General features: G+C 39.6%; 4 protein-coding genes across 6 annotated transcripts; 3 read left to right on the top strand and 1 right to left on the bottom strand.

Moving 5' to 3' along the window:
* Nucleotides 1-4,087: 4,087 nt before the first annotated feature.
* Nucleotides 4,088-5,711, top strand: si:ch211-131k2.2 (protachykinin-1). 2 transcript variants are annotated; one of them, XM_035613398.2, is made up of 6 exons: nt 4,121-4,411; nt 4,571-4,682; nt 4,865-4,894; nt 5,071-5,124; nt 5,272-5,343; nt 5,469-5,711. In XM_035613398.2, exons 1-6 carry the CDS (start codon nt 4,298-4,300, stop codon nt 5,501-5,503), a joined length of 417 nt encoding a protein of 138 aa, XP_035469291.2. In that variant the 5' UTR covers nt 4,121-4,297; the 3' UTR covers nt 5,504-5,711. The 2 variants fall into 2 exon arrangements, with proteins under 2 accessions (XP_047183752.1, XP_035469291.2); XM_047327796.1 differs by lacking the exon at nt 4,865-4,894 and having other exon boundaries at nt 4,088-4,411.
* Nucleotides 5,140-12,288, bottom strand: kat7b (K(lysine) acetyltransferase 7b). 2 transcript variants are annotated; one of them, XM_035613396.1, is made up of 14 exons: nt 12,066-12,288; nt 10,893-11,043; nt 10,539-10,787; nt 10,328-10,410; nt 9,799-9,882; nt 9,071-9,169; nt 8,837-8,947; nt 8,341-8,532; nt 7,999-8,088; nt 7,672-7,812; nt 7,475-7,568; nt 6,876-7,022; nt 6,609-6,715; nt 5,140-6,189 (listed from the first exon to the last, which is right to left on the bottom strand). In XM_035613396.1, the coding sequence occupies exons 1-14, from the start codon at nt 12,093-12,095 to the stop codon at nt 6,088-6,090; spliced, it is 1,680 nt and encodes a 559-aa protein (XP_035469289.1). In that variant the 5' UTR covers nt 12,096-12,288; the 3' UTR covers nt 5,140-6,087. The 2 variants fall into 2 exon arrangements, with proteins under 2 accessions (XP_035469289.1, XP_035469290.1); XM_035613397.1 differs by having other exon boundaries at nt 12,078-12,288.
* A 1,166-nt stretch (nt 12,289-13,454) lies between these two features.
* Nucleotides 13,455-15,495, top strand: ptges3l (prostaglandin E synthase 3 like). Its single transcript, XM_035612879.2, has 7 exons — nt 13,455-13,679; nt 13,862-13,975; nt 14,200-14,266; nt 14,383-14,481; nt 14,768-14,857; nt 14,998-15,057; nt 15,292-15,495. The coding sequence occupies exons 1-7, from the start codon at nt 13,645-13,647 to the stop codon at nt 15,298-15,300; spliced, it is 474 nt and encodes a 157-aa protein (XP_035468772.1). The 5' UTR covers nt 13,455-13,644; the 3' UTR covers nt 15,301-15,495.
* Nucleotides 15,496-15,919: 424 nt separating this feature from the next.
* Nucleotides 15,920-19,361, top strand: aarsd1 (alanyl-tRNA synthetase domain containing 1). The gene is made up of 12 exons (XM_035612878.2): nt 15,920-16,068; nt 16,480-16,608; nt 16,728-16,887; nt 16,998-17,055; nt 17,159-17,315; nt 17,484-17,600; nt 17,956-18,086; nt 18,187-18,253; nt 18,475-18,566; nt 18,703-18,757; nt 18,848-18,942; nt 19,029-19,361. Exons 1-12 carry the CDS (start codon nt 16,030-16,032, stop codon nt 19,168-19,170), a joined length of 1,242 nt encoding a protein of 413 aa, XP_035468771.2. The 5' UTR covers nt 15,920-16,029; the 3' UTR covers nt 19,171-19,361.
* Nucleotides 19,362-19,399: the final 38 nt, after the last annotated feature.

The raw sequence follows: 19,399 nt of genomic DNA, 5'->3' as shown, positions 1-19,399 counted from the left end.
TTCTTTTTTTCTTTTTTTTAAAAACAGAACGCAAAAATGAACCACAAGAATCAAAGACAAATCATATTATGTGTCACACTGTCCCCAAACCGACACAATACTTGCGCATTCTTTCACTTTTAGGGGGAAAAAAGCAGAGTAGACTGACAAAAACAAGCAAACACGACATAGATTCATCATGAGGACATCATAGTTTTGTGTGAAGTGACTCCAGTGAGGTGGTGGCAACATTTTAGGCACTGCTGGTTTTGTTGCTGTGAGTTCATGTGTTAGAGAACACTGCCCCCTCCTGGATGAGGTGATCATTGTAACCCGCCCCAGACTACACCTGTACAGGTATTTCCAAAAAGGCAACAAAAGATAATAATAATAACAATAATAATTATAAATCTCACATACACCTGCTACTCTGTTTTATGTAATTTCTTGTGTCTCACCAGAAATTACATAAAAGACTTAAGAAAGTAAACGTAAACTGTGTAAAAATGCATTTCTTTTTGACATTTCAGCATTGAATCTAACCAATTCCCAATTTCATTCGTTGAGTTTTGCTAAATTTCAGAAAATCATCACAAAATTTTGATATTTTGAATTCATGAGATAAAATGTTACTTAATAGGTTTAGAAAATCCCCTACTTCCTAAGTTAAGCAAACCATCTAAAGACCATCTGGATTATCTGTGTAGGTGGGTCGTGTGTTCTCAGCACATGAAAACTTCTGGACGTACATGGCTTTCACAGGATAGTAATGAAATTCTGGGCTTTTTACATGGACACCTTTATGCAGGTTAACAAAAAGCTAAACACCATGTTATACTAAGGGATGGGATGATACCACTTTTTCGTGTCCGAGCCAACACTGATCGTGCAACCTTGAGTATCTGCCGACACGGATCCGATACTAATCTGATACAATTTTTTCCCCACTCGTAAAATAAATGTATTAATAATGCATTGTTCAGGAAGCACTTTGCTTAACCCAGCCATCTAAAACCTCATGCTCAACTGTAAGACAAATAATCAACTCCCCTAAAGGAAGACACACTTAGTCAGCAACATGACTGACTTATGGAATACTGCTGTTTTATTTCTCACAGAACTTTTGGCAGAACTTCTTCTGGTCATCACCGTTCAAACAAGCAAAAAACAAATTGAACTGTAAACCGTTTATTAAATAATAACAAATTAACATAAAAATACGATACGGGAATGTCGTACAAGGCTTAGTAGGTACGTTAATAGGCATTTATTTGGTATGTTTACTCAAATGTATCGGATCGGATTTTACTCCTTGTTTCTTCCGATCCAGTCATTAAGGCCAATATTGCCCCGATACCGACATGGAATATCGGATCGGGACATCCCTAGTTATAATCACAGAGTGCAATGGCGAACACTTTTCTTCCACCACTCATCCTGACTGACCAGCTCCAGTTAAGCCCACTTGTCCGATGAATTGGCTAATTTGTCGGCGTTACGACGGATTCCGATGGTGTGGAGATAGCAGGTCTAACAATTGGCCTTAAAGCCGCTCTGTCAGGATAAGAGCTGATGATATCAGGGCCTCCAGACTAAACTCACCACGGCGGCTCATCTGATAACACGGTGTCTGTCAACAGGAGATTTTGGCCCTCAGCTCTGACAATAATGTGTCCTCGCGTGGCTTTGTCAGGTGTGACATTTCTCTGTATCTTCCCTGAGGAATGAAGGAGCATGATTTAGTTGGAGCGGAACGGGTACATTGACAATGTGGTGTTATTTACTAAACGCCATATGAGAGCAGTTACGCACAGGACTCAAGAATAGAAAAGATGGTGTTTTTCATTAGTCAAGACCACAAATAGATTATTAACAGATACTGTGATTTGTATCCGTCACTTACAATTTCCCTGTCTGTTAAGGATCAGCGTAATGTAGTAGACAGCATTTCAGTGGCAATACAAACTTCATCCACGGCTGAATTATTGTCTGCAACTCGATGAAAGATGTAATAAATCTCAACCCAGGGATAAAAGGGTTTTACTGGAAAATACTGAATGCACCATGTGAAGCCTGCCTACTCCAGTGATTTAGTATTGCACTTGATTAAATCTCAGAGTTTTGGGACTCACGAGAACCAGATTGAGATATTCTGATAAATGTATCTCTAGGGTGGATCGAGTTACAGACATAATGGAGCCTACGTTTCCCACTTTACTTGCACATCAACCCTAAAATAATATTTCACTCTGCCTCCTAAATGCCCAATATGTTCAAAGTCCACATCCTCAGTTTGTAATGTCTCCTCCAGTTTTAAATACTAAATCTACAGGGTAGCCATGGTGACCCAGGGGTCAAGGCACCAACCAGTTAGGGATCATTGCTCCATTTCACTCTCTCCCCTCATGTCCGGTCATGTCTCTATCGCCAGTAAGGCGTAACAATGCCTCCAGACATTTAAAAATATATATTTCACAGGCTGTTCAAATGCTCCACATGATGAGTAAATTGAACTTCACGTGTAAAATCCATGAATTGCAGAGAAAACCTTGACTTGATGAGTAAGGCCAACTCTAAGTAAATCACCATCTCCCAATCTTAGCCTACTCAGACAGAGATAATGGTGAATTCAAGAATTGTGTGATAAATTAGAAATTGTCTGAAAAAACAAATAAAAATACATCACACTTACTCACAATGTGGTCTCAGAAGGTGATCCACAGAAATCAAGGTAACATTGTTCTTGTCTCATCAGGAACGGAAATTCTCTAAAAGGGGGCACAGGGAAATGGCTGAAATGAATTTGTTACACACCACTAGAAATGTCATACAAGATGAATAATCGAACGATAAAAAGAAACACTAGAAAAGTCACGTAACATGAAGTTGGAATGGATCAGAGGTCAACATCAGACTCAACACCCTGCGGTGAATCACCAGCAGTGAGCAACAGAAGTGGCCTCCACCCAGCCGCTCCGCTGCGGCACATGGAAATATTGTTCCGTCATTATGGGAGCTCTTTGTAACTCAGCCATTTCATATGCAAATGCTGTGCCTCTGATTTCTTTTGATTCTGCACTTTACGTTAGCTGCGGATTGGGCTATGTGCACACAAGGGCTGTTCAGGTGTAATTGCTTTTCAGGCCTTATTGTCCCGGGCTTTTCTTGCTCCCCGAAGCACCTGTGTGTGGATCAAAGCATTTGATGCGTGTGTCAGCTTTGTTTCAAGTGGGCGTCCTTACAGCGCACAGATTGTCAAGTAATTGCCTCTCCAGAAATGTCTAGAGCCACAGTGTTGGCCAAAGCGCTCAGCTTTCATTAAAACAGGCCATTTAAACGGCTAAGTAAGTAAAGATCACGAAAAGGTTTAATAACGGAGTTACCATCTCAGCAGATGTAAAAAAAATATATATATATCTATATCTATAGATATAGATATATATTACTGAATAAAAAGAAAAAGGAAAATATAAACTTAAAGCTTCTTGCCTTTGATGTCGAACAAATTCAGACACGTCATAACACTTGGAATATCAACTTTTTCCTTCAGTGACACCGTCAGTGACACATAGTGTCAAATGTCCAACTCATTTGACTTTGGAGGTCACATCTGCGTTGACCTGCTCAATAAATCCTAAAGAAATTTCAAGCAAGTTGTGCGCCAAGTCGCTTTGGCGAACCAATAAAGCTCTACCTTCAAAGCAGATGGTTATATTTGCAAAGCATTCAGACGAGGACGTGGGCAGGACTGAAATATCAAAGAGGCATGTACACATCACAAGGTCACAAATGATCAACCGAGAGAATATGTTAAGACCAATAGCAATCCAGCTGCCTAATAAAAGTGGAAATGAAAGGTGAACACTCAAATGTAAATATTTAAGTTTTAATTAGACCATGTGGTCATGCTTTGAATTTGAGACTGATCATAAATCTTTGGTGGAAATCCCAGTATCAGCTATAGAGCAACTGGAAAGAAAATACAGCTTTGATTCACTGTGTGAGTCACGTTTTAATTTGTGATGGTCACAAAGTACTTTATGGTGCAGAGCCAAATCCTCTGAAACAAAATGACAAATCTGGATGTTTTAATGCAATGAAGGCAAGTGCCTAATCATATTTAGTGGGGAGGGGTCTAGTAACAATGGTACAGAGGTATAAATGCACCCTGCTTACAGCTGGGGCAGACTAAATAAAAACTGGATCACATCCTCCTAACTTCATATTTTACATGCGTTTTTAACTTTTGCAGATAATATTCATAAGAAAATACGTATTTTACATATTCAGAACCGAAGCATTTCTCCTTGAACAAGAAATGGATAACTGGAAGATCCAGCTTGTCGTTGTGACTTTTTGCACTTTGTTGCAGACCAACCAAGGACTGTCTTCTAGTGTGGAAGAGGGGAGAGGACTATCTAGAGACTGGCAGGTGAGCATCTGTAATCTAAATACAGTCATAGGCAAATTTGACATTGTTTTTTAACTGAAAATGTCTGCTGTTTGGGCTGAAATGTTCTGTGATTTGATGACAGCATGGAAAAGATTTTTTTGTTTTTACCAAAACAATGTGTAACGAATTATCTGGCAGGATGAGAGCGTGACACAGACACAGATGGAAACAGATAAAACCCACCTGATAGCCACTCTGATGAAGAGATCTAAAGCCCTTCGCTTCTACGGACTCATGGGGAAACGCTCAGGTGGCCTCTCAAACACACTCACGCACACACACACATAAAGTATATATATAAACCTTTTCTTGTTTGTTCTAGTTTTTGTTATTGTGCTTAATATTTTTCCATAGGGTTCATTTTGTCTGTATTAATGAAGATAAAACAATAGATCTACTGGTAACTTTGTTTTTCTTTCTTTTACCCCACAGGTGTTAAAAAACCTTTTCAAGTAAATAGACGTACGTAGCTTAATTTTGCTTTCAAACTTCAGTATAATGAGACTGAAAATCAATCATTATTTAGAAAAAAAATATTTTTTGATCAAAAATTATTTCAGGTTTCTAATGATGCCATTCAGATTTCATTATGACGATAAAGCTGCTTGTAAACATGATAATCTTCTTTACACTGACAGGAAATAAAGGAGAGACGTTTGTAGGCCTGATGGGAAGAAGCATTTCCAGTGGTGGTAAACACAATCCGATTAATTTCAAAATATCAACGCAGCTTTATTGATATTAAAAAATATCAAATTCATAATACACATTTAACAATTATGCTCAAAAGTACAAGGCAAAAGTAATCCCATATATAATTTTTCTTGTTTTTATGACAGAATCTTTAACCAGAATAAATCCACCAGCAACAACCACCGGGATCGATGTTTCAGAGGAACCACACAAGCAAGGTGCGATTGGATCAGTATAAAAACCTGAGGCTGCTTTGATTCTATGTGCATTCTTGCAGTGGCTTTGTCATCATTGTATTTCATTCTCAGCAAATTAAAAAAATGATTATTCCATTATTTGGCAGGTTCATCGGAGGAATGGATCCAAATCCTGTATTGATGGGAGTTACGGGGGAAAAAAGTACACATTACTATGATCTATACAATTTTACACCAAAGAAGACAAACATACGTCATACTCCTTGAAATACACTCTGCTTACGGCTTCAGTTCATGCTAACAATGACTGTATTAATCCCAGACAAAAATAACTGTCACCTTCAAAATGCACATTTCCTGAAAGAAATAAAAAATTACCATCTGCCAAATATATGTATGTATTTTTTTGCATGAGCAAAGCAAAACATTCATGTTATCCACCAAACTGGAACACGCATCATTTCACATTCAAAGCTTAGTTGACTTAGGCAGTTTTTAAACAAAAAAGATTCTCTACACTTAGGTGTTTGACAAAGTATAGTAAAGAATCATTCAACTTGGAACGTATGGTGCTTCAAATATGAATGAAAGTAAAATAGAAAAGTTTAAAAAAAAAAGTTTCATGACACAAAGAAGCAGAATTAAGCAGGATTTTTTTTAAGAAGAAAGAAAACACTAATCTTTATTGACAGTTGGTAGGTCGAGGCTACTTGTGGCTGATGAGGCTGGAGGTGAGTTGTTTCAGTAGCCTGAGGTTCTCGGTGCTCATGTCCCTTTTGGAGGCGTCCATTTTAAAGAGCTGGGCTCTATGGTTTTGTTGCTGTTGCCTCGCTTGATCTCCTTTGCTCTCCACTCATCAATCAGGTCCTGAGAGGAAGGAGAGGAAACAATATGAGCTGTCAAAAACAGGGATGCAAGCACGGTTAGCTAATATATTTTTTTTTAAATAGGGCAAAGAATATTAGGACTAATCTTTTTGGGGAAAACAATATATGGAAATGATCACATTATCTTGTCATTTAAGGTCCAATATTCAGTGATGTGTTCAAAACTACATGAGAAAACGTTAAACACTCCTATCCTGGGATCCAGTCATCTACATGCCCACTCTCTCGCTGTGATTTTCCTGCTGTTTTGTTACATGGGCTCACTGACATTTTCCGGAAATTTTATTGAAGGGGCTGACAGGACTTGTCTGGATTGTATTGCATGTCTGAAAGCAGCTTCAGAGAGATGATGAACAGTTTTTTCTTGGGGCCAAACAGGCCAAAGAACCAGCGTCTTACCTGTCGCTTCAAAACCAAGTGTTTTCCCTTCCAGTACTTGAGCATCTGAAGAGACTGCAGGGTGCTCACAATGTCCACCGGATTGACGGCAGTTTCCTGACTGATCTCTGTGCGTCAGACAAATAATACAACAGTATTTTTGTACATGTGATCACATGTCCGAAATACTTTGAAATTAATCTTTACATGTGGCAATGTGGTAAAACTCATTTGCATCTGGCAACAAAAAGCTTCATTTGAATTTTTATTTTCTGTGTTCTCACTCACCTTTGATTGAGATCTCCTTGCCCTGAAAGTTGTACATGTATCTGAGTAACACTTCTTTCCAGTAGCTACGGTAGCTGATGAGGCCCAGGTCTGACAGGGGCCTCTCTGGTGAGCCCACCTTCTCTTCCACTTTGGACAGGAGGTAACCTTAAAGACAAGAGCACTTCCAATGAATGCTTCTAATATTAAGAACCTATATCTCATTCCTGCTGTCTGCCCTCCTGAGTGCCATATTCTTACAAAACTAAACAAAAAAACAGGGACAAAATAATTCAGTGTTTAACAATCACAAATCATTTTTAGACAAGATGGCTCATAATTAATTACTGCAAAACATAATTCACTTTGGTGCCAGTAAATTAGATTATAGGTGATGATACAGAGGTGGAAATTATGTCACAAATAACTGAATTGTTAAATGCAATCGAATCCAAGAGGCCAGAATTATGTAAATAGCACAATTTTAAATTGACTCAACAAATGTTCCCCTCAGTGACTGAAAATTCTATTTGGGTTTTCAGTGCTTCTTCCAACCGTTTTGGCACAGTAATCAGTTAGACAAAATGATGAAGAAGAACTATACGTGCTCATGCACATACTGAAGTCAATGAGCATCTTGCCAAAGCCCTGTCTCATGTACTGCGGCATCGTCAGGATACAGGATACGTTGTAGTTCAGGAAGGAATTCTTCTCCTTGAGGTGGGGGAAAAAAATAGTTTTAGATGGTTTAGATGCTCTTGAATACACAAAAATAGCATACTTATATGCTGTACATATATCCTTCTTCTTAATTCACCTTAGAAAAGTATCCCACTAAATGGCAGCCGGTGTTGTCGGCCTCTGTCATGACGTAGAAGAGAAACGGCTCCACGTCGTAATACAGCGTTTTGTGGTCCAGGAACAGCTTGGCTAGTAAACACAGGTTCTGGCAGTAGATCTGGGGATAAAATGGAACTTCATCACTTCAATATACTAACTCACTTATTTGATTTAACTTAATAGTAAAATGTCCCTCTCTGTGATACTTTATAGATCTAAACAATATATAACCATTTGCCTAATATTGACAAAACCAGACAGAGTGAAGAAAACATAGATATTGTGAAGCCTCAGTTTTTCCGACCTTATTCTTTTTGCCATCGACTTCAAACACAGATATTGCCCCCTTTCTGTACACTTCGTCTCCTGGAGGATGCTTCCACACACACTTTGCCTGGAAAAAACACAGTAAAGAACAAATCAGCATTACCTTCAATCAACTCAGTGTGACCAGTTATAATGCAGCATTGATAAAAATGATATGCAATATGAGTAATAAATGGTTTCATTAGATTTCTGTTTTTTTCTATAATAAGAAAAATAAATTCATAATTTTCACATGATGGAGGACCCAGTCTATAAATCTTATTTTAACCTTTACACCATCTCTATTTTTAGGGACCGATTTCGATGGTCTGACTCTCACCATGTGTCGCCTGAGGATGGTCTGGCTCTTCATGTACTTAAGGCAGAACTCGCAGACGTAGAGGCGACCTAGACGTGCGTACTCCTCGGGATAGGGGGAGTGGTACCAGGTGTCCAGTTCATAGCGGCCAAAAAGGATGGTTTTGATCATGTTGCTGCCCTCCGTGATCTGACCCTGGATACGCAGCTTCTCCTGCAAGAGGGAGGACAGGAAGGAAATTGTGTTACTGCTGGTCTACATTTTTACGGGGTTGATATTTGAATGTGCAAACATGAGAGATTTTCCTGCTGTATTATCACAGGTGGCTCACTCGAACAGTCTCCAGAAATGTTAGATTGGGGCTGGCATGAAAGATTCTGGACAATGTCTGGAGCAACATTTCAACATTCTTAAATACAGCTCCTCCGGAGAAGTTCAGGAAAATGTTCTGGACTTCAGTGCATGTCTGAAAGCAGCTATACTGAAAAACTGATGGAGATATTAAACTGTCTTTTACCAGGTCTTCAGATGCACGGGCCTGGGCTTTCCTGAAAAGCTCCAGATCATATTCGCTGGTGATGTTCTCCAACAGAGGTTCTCTGGTGTTGCCATGTGTCTGCCGATGCTCCTGTGGACCAGACAGAAGGAGGTATGGAGGTGAGACAACATACCAGCTTCAGTAATAAAAGTGAAATGTGGAGTGACAGCAAACAAACAACAACAACTTTAGTGAATGCCATGTGTGATGTACCATGTGCTTTTCTTTCTGCTCCTTCTGCAGGCCTGAGTTTCGTCCCTTCCTAATCTCAGCCACCTGCTCTTTGTATCTGCTCTGTTTCGATGTTGGAGTCTGAAAAGCAAGACAGAAATACAGTGCATTGGTCACTTCCATGGTAAAATGAGAGCAGGCCAGTAACATCTTAAACTGGTGAAACTGGGGAAGATGTACACTATAAGGCCCCGGTCAGACAAAGTGTGTTTTGCAGTGTGTAAAAGGCAGGGCACACTGTGCTGTCTCTTTTTGTTGAAGCCTACACTATTAAAATAAAAACAGAGCACTGCAGCACATTTTTTTTTACTGCTGCTAGGCAACCATTGAATCACCTGTATTTGGCCTAAGTATGACTTTGTTGTGAAGTAAACTCACAGAGATGTAGATGTAATTAAAATATATAGGCTACAGGTGGAGGGCACTTGCTCTGAGTGTGAGAAGAGAGAAAAATCATGTTGGAGTAATACTTTGCCTACAAGTTTCTCCTGCATGATTGCTGTTTCCAATAGAAGTTTTCCCCACTTAAATCCTGACTGGAGAGTGGGGAGAAAAATGCAAATTGCAAAAATGCAAAATGCTTGAAGGCGCTTAAAACAAATAGGCATCGTGCAAAATGCTGAGGGCCTTATATGTGCAGCCACACTCAAAATTTATATGCCTACTTATGAAAGTAAACCCAATTGATGTAACTCCAATCTTGGAACTACCTGGTGACGAGTTGCATGGCGCGAGTTGTTTTCTTCCTGCCCCTTCACCTCCTCTTCTTGTTTCTCGCGGCTGATGGCTTTCACCTTAAGTAGAGAAACAGGGACAGATTACAGTTTATGTTTTTGTTTTACACAGTGAGGTCTTTTAATGTGATATACCACTTAGCATGTTATTTGTCAATTCTGTAATATTTTCAATTCTTTGTCTGTAAGTCAGCATTAAGGCAAGGACAATTTATTTGAGCTTTGCATTGCTACAGTAAAGTTATAGTTAAACAACACAGTTCAACACTATTGTGTCTGACAATGATGTTATGTTGCCATCAATTAATCTGAGTGATGCAGCTCATTGTAAACGCCGCAAAAGGCATCATGCAAAACAGATGTATAAATATTATAAATAACAGCACGATTCTATTGTGAAGGGACAAATTAAATAATGGAAGATGAAGAAGGCAAATTGTGTTGAGGTGCCAAGCATAATGAACATAACAAAAATACAAATAACTTTTTTTGTAAAGATAATCACCTTGCACTCATCAGCAGAGAGATTGTGGTAAAGGGGGCAACCTGATACAGCAAAATGACGTTCATGTTTCCCTGTGAGGTGACCTGGGTAAACATGAAAAAGGACATGATTTCTATTGATACAAAAATATTATGATAGCAAAGGGTGTCACAGAATCTAAATCAAAATCAAATTCCTTTAGGTAAAATTTGCACAAAGGCAGAGATTTTACCGAGAGAGTTACACCCAGGCGTAGGGCATTTCATGTTAAAGTTGTAGGTCTCGTGACAGCGGCGGCGCTTGGGTCGATGGGAAAGGTCTTTATCGGAGTCTCTGTTGGCTTGGTCTTTGGCCTGGCTCTCGTCGTGAGAGGCATTGGGGCTGGAGATGTCCAGTTCAGATTCAGAGGAGGGGGCATTGCCCGTGGGCGTCAATGGCGGAGACTCATCGTGGTCCGCGGCTCGTTTGGAGTCCGGAGCGTCTGAGGCAGCAAAAGGTCAAACAACCACCACGTTGAAAAAACAGCGGAGATGAGGAAGAGTGTAAACACTTCATATTTCATGAACGGGGTTATGTGGAGCCCTACCCTGAGAGCTCTGGCTGAGGCGCGTCGAGGCTCTGGTGAGACGCTGTCTCTTGGGCATGGTGCCGTCGCTTTCTGAACTATTGGTCTGCTCTCTTTCAGCAGAGGAGTCAGAGTCTTCAGTTCCATCTGAACCACTCCCAGGCATGTGTCTCTGTCAGGGGGGGGGGCATTCAATGAGAGGCATCCAACAGCACACGTTCCATTATCAGGCACAAAAACCTCAAAGCTGATGTGTCATTGAAAGTGATGTTTCTAAGACATGATAAACATTATTGTCTGTCTTTCAAAGGTGAATCAAAGAGGTTGCGAGCTGATAGTTACATTCAGTTTCCCAAATATCTGCGACAAAGGGAAGCTTGTGTGACTGATTACGGGTTTCCCCACTGTTGACTTCAGTTTTAACAGGGATCATGCTTTCAACTAAGACCACAGACAGCTGACAGCTTGATGTAGATTGGTTAGGCTAAACAGCTAAAGCTAACGTCTGCAACTAACTCATACCTTTCACCACAGTTAGCATTCGACACAACTGAGAGAGGGCAACCGGCGATAGGTTAGTCAGATAATGTTACACTTGCCAGACACAACAGAAACTATAGGAAAAAGTAGCTAGCCAAATTAGCAGCAGATTGTTGTTGTTAGCGTAGCCTCTGACGTTAGCTAAGCTACCCCTGTTGTCCCATACGGCTAATGGACTGTGGCGCCAAACTGCATTGAGAAATCTCAGAATTAAAGGTTTAGTGCTTGTTGGTGAGTTTTCCTACCGGTGTCATTTCTACATTAACTATGTAATACGTGTCACTGTGGTGCTGTGGGGCGTTCGGCAAACACTTGGCCACTCAAAATTCGTTTTGTTTCAATAATATCCATGTTTGATTTTTATATTTGGTTTAGCTGCTCGTCACCGCCCACCGCGAGTTATTTTAACGTTAGCCGAATTGTGGACGAAGACAAAATAAAAATTGAGCTTACACAATTGAAAATCGCTGATAATTGCAGTGAATGTATTTCTAATGGGCTGTACGTATGCACAACTAAAGGAACAAACACCAGTGGTTAGCTGTTAAATTGTCAGATTTCTGAATGGAATATGGCGGAACACGCTCCTCCACCGGAGGAAGGAGGACAACACCGATGCTAACTTAGCCATCGTTACCATCTCAAGCGACCTACATTTGTTCCTACCTGTCTTCTGCGAGGCATGTTCACCGTGACGAACGCAATTTCCGGTGGGTTTTGAAGAAACAGACGTAAAAAAAACTTCCAAGACTTCAGATTTGAAAAAAGAGAAGGAAACCGTTTATTGTTTTCTCTTTTTTAGGCAGAAGTTTGTGTGTACACAGTGTTGCCAGGACCTCTCGCGCCACATCCCCCACAGACGGAGCGAAGAATTGCATTTCCGGTGACAAATCCGCGGCTTGTTAGCCTCCGGACCAGCAGGGGGCGACTCTACCAGGGCGCTGCAGTGCTTTACTCACAAAACATTTAGGCCTAATGTTGTGTATGTATGTAGATTTGTTATGAAAGATTTATGTATTTTAATTGCATATCAAATTTACATCCATTTGGATTAAATAGATTTAACTTGCTAATAAAATAAAATGTTAAGAATAAATACAGGCCACATGCATTTGATACTGTACATACATACACATAAATGAAACAAGACTGAAATTTATGCAAAAGTTTTTATAAACCCAATATGTTTTGAATGCACTATAACCAGATTTATGACTTCATATCAATGAATTCAATTCGTAAGCCGATTTGTTTGAAAGAACACAGTGTACATTTGTAAATTAAATATTATATGCATTTGAAATACATAAATATTAAATTCGCCCTGAACATTTTTTAAGTGTAGACTGTATCTAAAAAGCTCAATTAACCATATATATATATATAAACTATGCATTTATGTAATTTTTGAGAGGAATTTCTATTGTGCTTTTACCTTCCCAAAAGAGTTTAATCTTCTAAAACACAATAACACCATGTCCTCTTCACCGTATAGTACATTGAATGTATAAATTCTATTATACTGATTTAATATACCTGGAGTGACACATGTTTGCATAATCTATTGGTATTGTAATAATCGTAGTCCAATATTGATTATTAACCTCAGTGCCAGCTGCACTCCAATGTAATACGTTTCCAGGTCTTTTGGTATTATTAAATGCTTATCCAAAGATGACACCGAACATTTTTATTAACTTGTCTTGACTTGACTTTATTGATTTATTTGTTTATTCAAATTACTATGGGGGCTAAAAACTGACTCATGAAATTAATTCATAAATGACGAATGACAAATAGATGTGAAAAGGTGGAAAATATTTAAATAAATGAAGAAAGAAATCGAGGACACTATGATATAAATATTCTGAGTCGAATTTACATCAGGTTTTTTTAATACTTCCAATTGTGTCTCCACAGACCTCCCATTTGTTGGCATGTCCTTCTCTGTTTAGTGTCTCCCTGCCCCCTGCTCCCTTCCCCCTGTCGGGGGTAGCTCATGTATTGGAGAACCCAGAAAATGCATCTGTTTTCCTGAGAGTTCCATGACAGACTATAAAGAGCAGAGCAGGTCTCCCCAGCAGCTGATACCAACTGCTCTATAAATAGGTCCCAGGGCCTGGCCTCCGCCTTAGAGCACACAGCTCAAACAGACGAGCCACATGCTTTTTACTTTTCCGTAGACAAAGGAATAGGAAAGTAGTATCCATTTTAGTTTTGTGCAAGATTAAGGATGAACAAGCCCAAAATTAACAGACCAGAGGAGAGGTAAGTGCTGTCAGTCTCTCTTCTCTTTACATTGCTAAAATTGACTGACATATGTGCTTTGACTTATCCTTTTGGTTATAAAGAGGTTTCACTCTTGAAGAAAACAAATTGATAAATCACATATTCATACGAATATATTCATCATATATTCATAAGTGTAATCTTTTTTTATGTCTTAACAGCCAGCCAGCACATGCGCTGTGGTACGACAGAAAGAAATATGTCACCGTCACCTTCATGGTTCAAAGACCTAAAGATGTCAAAGTTGATATCCAGCCAGACAAAATGATTTTGTGGTAAGTTTAGATGGTATTTGGTTTTTCTTTCTCTTTCTCTTCTTTCTTGTGTAATTTACTTCAACAGTACAACAGGGTTTGCCAAAAAACTTAATTAAAAATTAATTATTTCCGGGGATTGAAATGCTGATGTGGGCAGTTGTCTGTGCTGAAAAATGCTGCAAAAATGTATACATGTCGTGCTGAATTGTTCTCTTGACAACCCCACCCCATCTTTACAACAGCTGCAAAAATGACACCGATGATGTGTTCTACAATGAGCTGCACTTCTTCGACAAAGTCATAATCCATGTAAGCATTTCAATTTCAGGCATGACGCAATATGGATAATTTCATATGCCGAATGCTGACATACAGTTGGGATGTTTAATACAGGCTAAGTGTGTGTTCAAACTCTCACTTAAAAGGACTCCAGAGAAAGAGTCTACGACCGCACCATCAACCTCTTGCTAAGGAAGGCGAAGCCTGATTGTGCATGGCCACGTCTCCAGAGGGATCCTGCCAAGGTAAGTGTGTCTCCAGGTTTTACATTGTCTTAAATTTACTTATGAAAAATGTCATGACTTAAAGAATGACAGAGTTTTAAGCTGCTGAAATAGTTGTGCAAGACATGGTCCTCCTGACACTAGATGTTGGTTGGTAGTGGATTCCTCCAAACTAATCTTACACTGCCCATAATTAATCCACCAACATTGTGAGCGGTAAAAAGGGAGAAGCAGATTACTCCTCTGTCAGCTTCTCCTGGGTAAATAAAATGTTGACCTGTGTTGATTTGCACTCATTTTTTTGCAGCCCAGTTGGATTTCTGTGGACTTTGATAACTGGAGAGACTGGGAGCATGAAGAAGATGACGGGAAGGAAGAGTACGATAGATACATGGATGTAAGTGAAGTAATAAGATTGAATAAAATCTTATAATGTTGAAGAGCATAGAGGACTATGCATGCAATCTATGATAATCACATTATTTCTCTGTGTTTGAAGTTGGTTATATGCGTCAATACCTACTTTTCCTTTTGCAGATGATCCAAGACCTGGCTTCGAAAAAAGGAGAAATACCAGATATGGGAGATCTTAGTGATGTAAGTACAGAGCTCTTTTAAAAAACTATTTGGAAAAGTAGATTATGTTAACATTGTAATCCATGAAGCTAACTGGTTTTACAGTTATTTGGATGACAAACTCCCAGACACAAGATGATTTCATTTCAACTTATATTTTCATGCTGTGATATAGACTGGAATATCAAAAAGTATTTCATGCATTGATCATTTAAATGTTGATATTGATCCCTTTTTCCCCTTTACCCCCTACAGTCTGACTGAGACTCACAGAATCCTTCTCTCCTGTGTTTGATGAAGTTTGTATTATTTGCTGATGGTCTGAGGCGTTATTGTCCAAAATACAGTTTTTGCATTTTATGATGTTTTCTATGAGATTATTTATTGAGATATCAATGTCAACTGTACACTGTAAGTATCGCTGCGTGTTTGAATAAAAATACGTTTTATCAACCATAATCTGGTGTTTTGGTGCTCGGGTTGATGTCTTAGATGTTTACAGGCCACTGAATAAAGGGTTTAATGCCTTCCTGGTTGTAGTCTTGAACTCATAGACTGTATATAAAAAGCTTGGACTGCTGTCAGATGCAAACAACAACAAACTGGAAACAGAGAGTAACTGCAATTTTTTTTTAAAAAGTTTTTTTAATTCCACTATTAAAAATTGTCAGAAAGCATCCAGTGTCAGTGTGGAGAAGAAGAAGAAGAAGAAGAAGAAGAAGTAGAAGAAGAAGAAGACATTGTTATTATTTTATTATTAGTTATTTTTAATTGAAACAACGTAGGCTATAATAAGATATCCTGATCCAGACTCCCTACCACTTGTTGGCGGTAATGCGCCACTGTGTTGTTTTCCAGCCGCCAATGAGAAGAAGAAGAAGAAGTTTGGACTATCGCGCTACCCGTACTACCGTGACAGCTGAACCCGGGTCAGTTCGTCTTTTAGTAACTTGTCTCACAGCAGAGTTAATTTTTCCCCAGAAACACTCCACAATGGCCTTTCAGTGTCAACGCGACTGCTACATGAAAGAGGTATGGAACCGGTTCAAGACACTTTATCAGCGCTGAACTGATAAATCATATACGAAAACATCAGGCGCACGTTTTTCTGCAGAAACGCTTAGCACGGTTGCTAAGGACAGCCAGCTCCCACTGGAGCTAACTGGCTTCATTCTTTATGGAACGTGATTTATTGCGGGTTAACGCTTTTATGATGTGGCTCATGCATTGCATGCTTTTTATATTGTTGTTGTCATTTTAAACTCAGTTGAAGTGTAGCCAGTAAACCAATGATTATTTTTGCACAGTATTGAGTTGTGTAAACATTAACTGTATTTAATATCTGTGCCAAACCAGACCTTCGCCAAGGAGTGAAAAATCCTCACCCACTCTTCCCGTAAGGTGTAAATTTGTGGTTAAGTTCATTTCTTGTTTTCCCTTTAGTTTGTCACCTCTGTAGTATCCTGCTGCCCAGCGGAGTTGAAGCAAGAAGTCAACGGAAAGAAAGAAACTCTCAAGGGGTTCAACGTCAAGCTCCAAGACACCATCTTGTTTCCCGAGGGAGGCGGCCAGGTAAGCTTTGATTTGCCCCAAATCAATCTAATCTATTTTCAATTTGATAAACACCCCAAAACCACACAGAATAATGTTACTGTTAAACGTTTCATGGTATTTGTGGTGTCTTCCTTCAGCCAGATGACCAAGGGCTGATCGCAGATGTCCCAGCTTTGAGGGTGACGAGGCAGGGGCCCGAGGCCGTGCACTTTGTGAGTTCACCTCTGGAGGTCGGTCAGGAGGTGCAAGTGAAGGTGGACTGGGAGAGGAGGTTTGACCACATGCAGCAGCACTCGGGTGAGGACCACGAAACAGATGAGATCTCCAGACTGCACTGTGACTATGATCATGTATTGTTTATCACTCAATTGTTTTAAGCTACGGTTGTTTTTCTTCCGGACACTCAGGTCAACATTTGATCACGGCATTGGCGGATACAATGTTTGGATACAAGACCACATCCTGGTACTTCACCACTGCACAGATTCCTTTCCCTGTACATGTTAGATACTTGTGGGTTTACCTGTCTCCTTGGGGTTTGTTTTATCTATTAATTTAATTTTTCCAGGGAACTGGGACGTCAGCGAAGCACCATTGAGCTGGACACTCCCTCTGTGAAGCCTGCGCAGCTCCAGGCCCTGGAGGTAGCCACGAATGAGAAGATCCGAGCTCATGTTCCTGTCACTGTTCAGCTTCTCTCTATAGACGACCCTGCTGTGGAAAAGGTACGCACCTAATTGTGCCAAAAAAACCAAACAGTTGTCTTTCAATACGCTCTATGACTCAAAAGTCAAGGTTTATGATATGGTTTCAACACATATCTCACTCATGTTGTATATAGTGTATATACCAGAAATCCTATTTTACACTTAGTGTGTGTGTGTTTGATCCAGGTGCGGAGTCGTGGGCTGCCAGAGGACCATGCAGGGCCGATTCGCATCATTGATATTGAGGGCGTCGATGCCAACATGTGCTGCGGGACTCATGTGTCTAACCTAAGCCACTTACAAGTACAACTCCACAGTTATGCCAAAACACAAACACCATATTTAGATGATGACTCTGCTCTTTTGTTTGTTCCGTTTGACTGGCCAGTTTTTCTTCCTCTTCCTCTGTATTTCTCCTTTTTTTAATTTTTTAGACATATTGTAATCTTCTCAGTAATTACCTGAAATAATTTATTCATAAACACATGCCATTGCACCACACTTGGGCAAATGGTCAGCCGTAAAATGGACTTTACATTACTCTTAAGAAAAAATAATAAAACATAAAAAGTTTTGTTTTTTTTAAATTGTATTGACATCATTTTACACACAAATGACTCACTGTGTGCTTAGCTTTATTGCTTTATCTCAATTTTAGGCAATCAAGCTACTGGGAACTGAGAAAGGAAAGAAAAACAAAACCAACCTGATCTTCCTGTCAGGAAACCGGGTCCTGAATTATGCAGAGAAAAGCTACAGCACAGAGCGCTCGCTGGTGTCTCTTCTGAAGTAAGTTCAAAATATAAATGATTAATATCATCAGTGTGAGTTCAACTCATACTGGAAGTTTGAAGTGGAAAATAAAAAATCCTTGTCATTGTTTCAACAGGACTGGACCTGATGAGCATGTTGAAGCAGTTGACAAGTTGCAGAAATCTGTTAAGCTTCTACAGAAAGTATGAGAATATCTTCATCAGTGGTCTCTTCTCTTGATGCTCGCTCACTGCCCTTACTGTTTTGTGTATATAACTATATGACATTTATGCAGTATTAATGTTGGTGTAATTCCTGGTAGTTGCCAGTAGAGGTCATTAACAATAGCGAGCCCCTTTTTAAAATGAGAAACACTATTACATTGCACATAAAACTCTCCAACATCATAAAATGTCTTTGGCAGACTAACCTCACCCTGCTTCGAGACATGGCTGTGCTCATCGCTCAGACTTTTAAGAACGACCCTCAGAGAGGAAACTTTTTCAGCTTTCACAAGTAAGAAATTTTTAAGGGCTGGTTTGTAGGTATGCACAGTCTTCACGTTCAACATCTTGAGAACGACACAACAATGACCCAGACATCATCAGGTTTAAAGTTAAACTAACAAGAAACATGTATTTTCTTTTTATAGAAAAGAGGGGGACAATGAGTTCATGAGTATTATTGCCAATGAAATAAACACTGAGGTAAGAACATAAACCTGCTTAGTTCTCGGTATTTGCAGTTAAATATATATATATATTTTTTTAATTAAAGCTTGTTTTGTCTGCTCTCAGGAAACCTTGGTCTTCCTCACAGTTGGAGAAGAAAAGGGACCTGGTCTGTTTCTTCTCGCTGGACCCAGTGGACCAGTGACGGAGATGGGACCACTGTAAGAGAGACCGCCACATTTATTTAGCGTCCACTGCTACAAAAGGCGACGTAGGTTGGTGCTGTATGATTGTCTGTGATTTCCAGGATGTTGGAGATGCTCCAAGGGAAGGGGGCGGGGAAGAACGGACGTTTCCAGGGCAAAGCAAACAGCCTGGCACGGAGAGGAGAGGTTGAGGCTTTCCTGCAGCAGCAGCACTGCAAACACCACACCTCAGAGGAAGAATGAAACCAGCAATACCTCAATACAAATACATATTTTAGATTTGCTCAAGGGAAACACTAAAAGGATGTAGAAACTGATAATTCACGTGAAAATGTATAAAACTGGGACTTCAATACCACACATGCTGTACATAGCCAAATTTTGAATGTCATGTGCTTTTAATATTAATTTAAATCATCATCCTTTTAACTTCATCTTCTGTGATCTGGTCTTTGTCTTCCCTGCGTTCAGT

The sequence above is a fragment of the Scophthalmus maximus genome, chromosome 16, assembly GCF_022379125.1.
Source record: "Scophthalmus maximus strain ysfricsl-2021 chromosome 16, ASM2237912v1, whole genome shotgun sequence".
NCBI classification, from domain to species: Eukaryota; Metazoa; Chordata; class Actinopteri; order Pleuronectiformes; family Scophthalmidae; genus Scophthalmus; species Scophthalmus maximus.
Note: the sequence above shows the minus strand (reverse complement) of the source record. Positions and strands in the feature narration are given on the sequence as shown.